Raw genomic sequence first — 6,310 nt, forward strand, 5'->3', positions numbered from 1 at the left:
AGGCAAGGCCATCTGACATTCGAGACGTCAACACTGAATACTCTTTTGCAATACACGAGTGGCATTTTGTTTTTTTACAGGAGTCATACTTCAAATATCATGCTCTGATACCATGATAGAGTTTGCTGGTTACCACACTTCTCAAAAGCTTAAACCATAAGGTTGTGACCAACAGTTACTTTATTTTCTAACACAAACATTTATCCAAACTCAAGAGTATGGTTCTACGAGTTCCAGCTCTAGTCCAATTGTCCATCCAGTGGACATAAAATCTGAGTGTCGGTGCACAATGCCAGAAACCTGTTAGAAACAATAACAGATTTTGAAGTCAACTCTATGAGTACACTGATTGTTGGTGCTCTATCACACATAATATCACTAATAGAACCAAGAACACCCTCGCCTCTCGCCTAAATATCAGCGTCACCAAATAATTAGTCCAAGACTCTCACAGTACAGTATTATGACCGCACATACTGATTTAAGGTCTATTTTTATACGTAGCCACAACAGGATGTCTTTGCCAGAATATATCTTGAGCAGGAAATTATTTATTTATATCATCGACTTTCCAACAATTTATGCTTCCCGCGAAAGTGATAAAGCTCAACGGTTGTATCTGTTAATTTAAGAAGGTACTTTTTAAAGTCAATGAAACTCCAAGGAAATCAAAGGGAAAACGATAAGAAAGACAACATAAACACACAATATCTTTGAGTTACAAATAAATATAAAAACATGAAAGAGGAGAAAAGCAATTTGTGCGATTTAAGGTTTCATAGCAGTTTATGTGAAGCATAGAACACGCATCAAAGCCAATAGACAGAAAGAGAAGCTGCAGTAAATAGCAAGGGAAACAGACACGAGGGGAATTAGTTTTGACTGACAGATTAGTTTCAGCATGTGAGATTCAAAAGAAATAGTAGGACTACTCTTACATTTATTTCTTACTCCTCTGAGTGTACTTAAAGTCTGAGTGAATGTAGCATTTCGTTGCAAATTTGGTAAGTTCAGGTTAGCATCTCTAGCATTATATTGGCACGATATCCATCACCAATATCCAACTTCATTTCAGCTTGAACAAGGGGAGCCTACGTAAGACCTTGGAGATCAGGAAAATTTCGGTTATCCAGAATGAACATAAGAAGAAAGTGCAGAGACATACCCATGCACAATATAGGGCGATGCATATATCTGAGCTGCAATTATCATCTTGTATAAATACATGCACTTGTTGAACCAATAGAATGAGAACTGTAACTGATAGACATGCTATTGTCAGCGACAATCCTTCTCTAACAATCGGTCAAACATGTCTTTACACGAAGTGCAGGTCACTGGTCAGTAATTCCAAAAGATCTGGTTCCTCCGATATTTCTTTTTCAAATATACTGAAATTAACTTCCTATAAGTCCATTCCCTCTGACTCTGGAACTCCAAAAATGCCTCTGAGCTTGCATGAAAGTCCCCTTTTCCCAAAACTTCAAACACAAATGGATCTGTTAATATGAGTGGAGAATCATCCAAATTCATTTTATTGAGAGCAAAATACAAATTTTTTCCTAGTCTTCTCTCTAAGTACGCATCAACAACACAACCACAAGTCACAAGATCAGGAACAACTTTCTCATGTTTCATGTGTTCAAGACTCAGATGGAGATCCCAGAGTAGAGACATCCTAGAAAAGGCCAGAGCACGAATATTAAATGTAGTAAGATCAGGGTGGAAACCAGCTTCCACCATTCTCAGAAATTCTCTTTGTAAGCTTTTCATCTTAAAATTGGCAGCGTAGGATAACAACAAAAGGTTCCAAGAAAGATTTCCCAAGTTTCTTCTACCTAGACCAACATTCTTCAGGAGCTCAGCTAATCTGTAAAACTTCCTTTTCTTCAGATACGCAAATGACATTGCCCGGATTCCCTCTTCCTCTATAAGAAACCTAGACCTCTTAAGGCGGCCATAAGCGGTCTCCATCTCAGTCAGAGAACCAAAAATGCTATAGTATCTAATAAAGGCATTACCAGTGGCAGAGTCCAATGGGAAACCCCTTGAAATCATTTCTTTCAATGTGCCTTCCATCAATTCAAGCTGCCCCCCTTTCCCAAAGCAAGAGATAGCCAGTGAGTAAACCTCTGGAAACAAACTTAAATTCCTCGACCTTATCTGAGCCAAAATTTCATTCACTTTTTCGAAACATCCCACATTGCCATAAGCATCAAATAACTCGGAAACAACCTGAATAGTAGGCACAAAAGAACTATGTAACATTTCGTCCCAAATTGCCTCAGCTTGAGGAAAAAGGCCATTGTTCGCATGGCATAGCATCAAAGCAGATAGAGTGGAGTTGCTAGGCAAAAGACCATCGGATTTCATTTCAAGTAAAAGCTCCTGGGCTACATGAGGCATCTTTTGTCTACTTAAACTTCGTATTAGCGGCACACAATCTACATAAATATCCTTGCCATCAAAACACTCTTCCTGCTTCCATTTCCGGATTATCTGTTCTAAGCACACCCCAAATGAAAGGCATTCAAACACATCCATCAAGAAATCTAAAACAATAACAAGCATTACAAGCCCATAAATAATTGAGTACACGCATAAACTGCATGGTAATAATAGTCGTAATAAGATGTTGAACACACTAAAAAGCATGAGAGAGTTTTTTCTTAGTATAACAGAATAATAGTCTTTTTTTCCAAATAAGAAAACACACAAGTCACACTAAAACAAGAAAATTCATGAATATCCAACTGGTGCTATCTAAGATGCAAAGGTGCTGGAAATAAATTATGGGCATTTGTTGAACCAGAATTTGCTTCAAATAAAAGTCCCAATTTCGCAAATACAGTACTTTTTCTCTTTTGAAGTGAATACAGATACTTTTAATTAATTAACTGAAAATAAGCCAAAATCGTCTGTTCATAATAGAAACGGAGACTGACCTTGCGTGCCAGGGCTCGACTCTGTGACTGTGGTTGATGGGAGGAAAAAGAAAGATGCTGTGGCTTGAGAGAACTTGAAACACATGTTGTGCTCAGAAGAAGAGTGCCCTCCATTTTCACACACAGCTGAATGTTGGAAACTGAAAGAAGTTGGAAGCGACGCGTTTTGCATCAAGGCCTTTTCTTTTTCTTTTTCTTTTTCTGTAAAGGGGAGGGAGTAAAGTTTGTAGTTTTGTGGTCCATAAGTATTTGTACTGCTTATTGACCAAAAAAAAAGTATTTGTATTGCTCAATCGATACAGTCAACCAAGTATATGTTATTGTAACATCAATATAATATCTAAATTATCATATTTGGGTCCAAAAGTTAGGGTCTCATCAATCCGGCTGAACTGATAAAATCGGTATATTCATATTGTAATTCTCAGTTTGATTTGGTTTTAAACACAAAAAAGTCAAAAATCGAATCGGACCATATATGATTTGGTTTCGTTTGATTTTTTAGCTTTTATAAACCAGCCTAAACCAAACTTAAAAATGGCAATTTTCTTCGCGGATAAGTTTAAACTACGAGCGATAGTCTATTCTGACTCTCCAAATCCGAACACATAGTAAACAAACTTGCAAAGGTAAAAGGTCTAGTTCATTACCTTCAGAAATAAACAATGACTTAAAACTTCATGCAGCCATTAAAAAAAGGAGATATTTTTGCATCCTAATTTCAAAATCAGGCCTAATTTTGAAATCTAATAAAAATGGAGTCCAGATTGTAGTTTTCATTTTCACTTTCTTTTTTGGGAGATTCACTATTATACCCAATATAAGAGATCAAGTTATTATTATTTTTTAAAAAAACCCTATATGAAATGAACTTTAGAAAAACACCAAAAACTCATTTACAACATAACAAAAAGGTTTTTAACTTCTTTTGAATTACAAAACTGCCATTGATTTTTTAAAATAAACTCAACCCCAAAACCTTATAAAAAAAAACCCAAAACACTCAATAGGGCATCAAAATTAAATTCAATGGAGTCAACTGTAATTTTTTTGGGTTTGTTTATAGAAATTAAATAGTGTAGGATTTATCTATATTATTAGTTCTGAGAATGGATATATGACTAAATATCTCTTCTTTTTTCATGCGAGCTTCGCTGCCTCTCAACTCTCTCTCGCTTCGTTGCCATAAAACACAACTTATGACTAAATTTGAATCATCTTTCGTTTAAACTCAATTTGGAGAACAAGAAGTTCGAACCAAACATTGATAAATATGGTTAGACTGGTCTTTGTATACGTGGTTGTAGTTTTGTGACTCATAAAATATTAACATGTTTTGACTTTAAGCAGTGGACTCTGGAAATTTTGCTGCTATATATAGTGAACTTTATGCATTCATGTTACATGGTCTTATTTGCTGTCGCAATAGAAATCTACAGCAGTTTGTGCATTGAATTCCTTTTCCAATGGTTTTCATGTACACAGTTGTTAATTTTCTGATCAGTCTTCATTTATGTAAAGCATGAAGAGGAAGTTATATTCGCACTCCTAACAGTGGTTTTTATTCGATTTCTTTTGCAACAGACTTGGGGCGCCGCAACGTCCTCTTCCACAAGTGCCTGATGTGCCTGATGCCTGATGTGTAACGTGCTTTTCTTCTTCTTCTTATCTGACAAGTTGACATATTTTCGTGTTCTTGTTTATTTTGTTCCAGATTTGTAGGGCAGTAGCCGCCTATGCCTGAAGTGCCTGGTGTTCTCTTGTTGTGTTATCTGTAGTGCTGATATGTTTTCTCCAGTAGTTCATGGACAGTTCTTCAGTTGTTGAAAAACTTTAATGGAACTATGGAAGTATCTAGTTACAAATTTCAATTGGCTTTGCAGTTTGAAACAATGAACCAATTTCAATTAAACGCTTTGCAATTTTCTTTTTCTTAATTTCTTTTTGCATTATTTTCGCTGAGCTCAACTACTGACAGTAGAATCCACTTTTAAGTGACGATGGTGAGGTGAAATTATACCCACTTTGTCAATATTTCTAGGAACATAACCCCATGCATTGGGCAACTACATCATTCATTCAACCATTCAACATAGCATTGTTCAACAATCCAACTTACAAGTTACAAGGGGGATGTAATCTTTTGTCTTGCAACCCCTTGACAGCCTCATAGGTATCTAAAGCTTTGTTCCTTTGGTCTTTGGAAGTATTGGTCCAATTGTTCAGCACATCATCATTAGTGTGGGCAATGAGACCTTACGTTATGTGTCACTGAAAATTAAGATTGCAATGTTGAAAAAGATGAAATCAAGGCATTTCTCAAACCAAAACATATTACGACTAGTAGACGAGCCAAATCTAACAAACGATGCCGGCATAACTAAAGGCCTTGATTTTTCAACTCAACAGCGATGCAGGCAATACCATCCCTCGTCGGAGATCTACAGGCTATCCCAAACCCAGCCTAAATCCTCAATTCCCTCCCTCGATAGGGATTTGTGCCATCCCTACAAAGCCCTGACTGACCCGAGAAAAACACGAAGGAAAAAAAAAGCCCATCAACCACAAAGCCTCCATCCAATGTGGGAAGAGGAATGCTATTCACAATCGCTCAAAAGCGATTCTCACAGCACTTGCTAGACACGTGTACCCGTTCCCATCATTTCTTTTTTTTAATTGTTTTTTCTCTTTCTTCTCTCCGTTGCCTCCCTCTCTCTCTTATTCTATTACTTTTCTCTCTTTCTTCTCTCTGTTGCCTTCGTCTCTCTCTTTTTTCTATTTTTTTTTCCATTCCTCTCCCTCTATTCTCTCCTCCTCCTGCTTCTTCTCCTTCTTATTTTCTTTTCCCCGTCTCCGTCTTCTTCTCTGTATCTGTCTCCATCGATGGGTTGTAAAAACCCAAACCTTTTGTAACACAAAAACAAATACCTCAAGCTTTAAAAACCCAAACTTCTTCTTCTCTGTGTATGTCTTCCCCCAAATCACAGTTCTCTCCCTCAGATTTCTTAACTTTCTTCTCTCTTTTCTCTCTGTTTCTCTTCTCTCTCTTTTTTAATTTCTTCTTTTTCTTCTCATCTGGTATCCGAGAAAGAAACCCATTTGATGGGTCTCGGAAAAATTCTAATGGAGCTATTGGTGCTGGAGGTGTAATCCGTGACTCTACATGGGACTGGGTCACAGGGTTTACAGTTAATTTGGGTAAAGGCCAAATCTTAGAGGCTGAGATATGGGGGCTGTTCTTTGGTCTCAAATTGGCAGCTGAAAAAGGCATCCCCAACCTTGTGGTTGAGATGGATTCTGCAACTGCAGTTCAGCTTTTGAGAGAGAGACTTAAGACTTGAGATTAAAAATGGAGGGGAGTGCTG

At 37.2% G+C, this 6,310-nt stretch overlaps 1 protein-coding gene across 4 annotated transcripts; it reads right to left on the reverse strand.

Annotated features, from left to right (window-relative positions):
* Window positions 1-18: 18 nt before the first annotated feature.
* On the reverse strand, window positions 19-3,161 carry LOC110766194 (Pentatricopeptide repeat (PPR) superfamily protein). 4 transcript variants are annotated; one of them, XR_002528124.2, is made up of 3 exons: window positions 2,946-3,161; window positions 939-2,552; window positions 19-300 (listed from the first exon to the last, which is right to left on the reverse strand). XR_002528124.2 is itself a non-coding variant. In XM_021969477.2 (2 exons), exons 1-2 carry the CDS (start codon window positions 3,057-3,059, stop codon window positions 1,342-1,344), a joined length of 1,272 nt encoding a protein of 423 aa, XP_021825169.1. In that variant the 5' UTR covers window positions 3,060-3,160; the 3' UTR covers window positions 740-1,341. The 4 variants fall into 4 exon arrangements, 1 of the variants encoding a protein (XP_021825169.1); XR_015836683.1 differs by lacking the exon at window positions 19-300 and adding an exon at window positions 307-619; XR_015836684.1 differs by lacking the exon at window positions 19-300 and having other exon boundaries at window positions 740-1,091; window positions 1,166-2,552.
* Window positions 3,162-6,310: the final 3,149 nt, after the last annotated feature.

The sequence above is a fragment of the Prunus avium genome, chromosome 1 (assembly GCF_965620075.1).
Source record: "Prunus avium chromosome 1, drPruAviu1.hap1.1, whole genome shotgun sequence".
In the NCBI taxonomy this organism is placed as follows: domain Eukaryota; kingdom Viridiplantae; phylum Streptophyta; class Magnoliopsida; order Rosales; family Rosaceae; genus Prunus; species Prunus avium.

Coding starts and splice junctions, on each gene's coding strand:
- LOC110766194 (XM_021969477.2), bottom strand. CDS start 3,059: ATGGAGGGCACTCTTCTTCTGAGCACAACATGTGTTTCAAGTTCTCTC. Junction 2,500..2,945: donor GTCGAGCCCTGGCACGCAAG/GTCAGTCTCCGT, acceptor TGCTTAGAACAG/ATAATCCGGAAATGGAAGCA.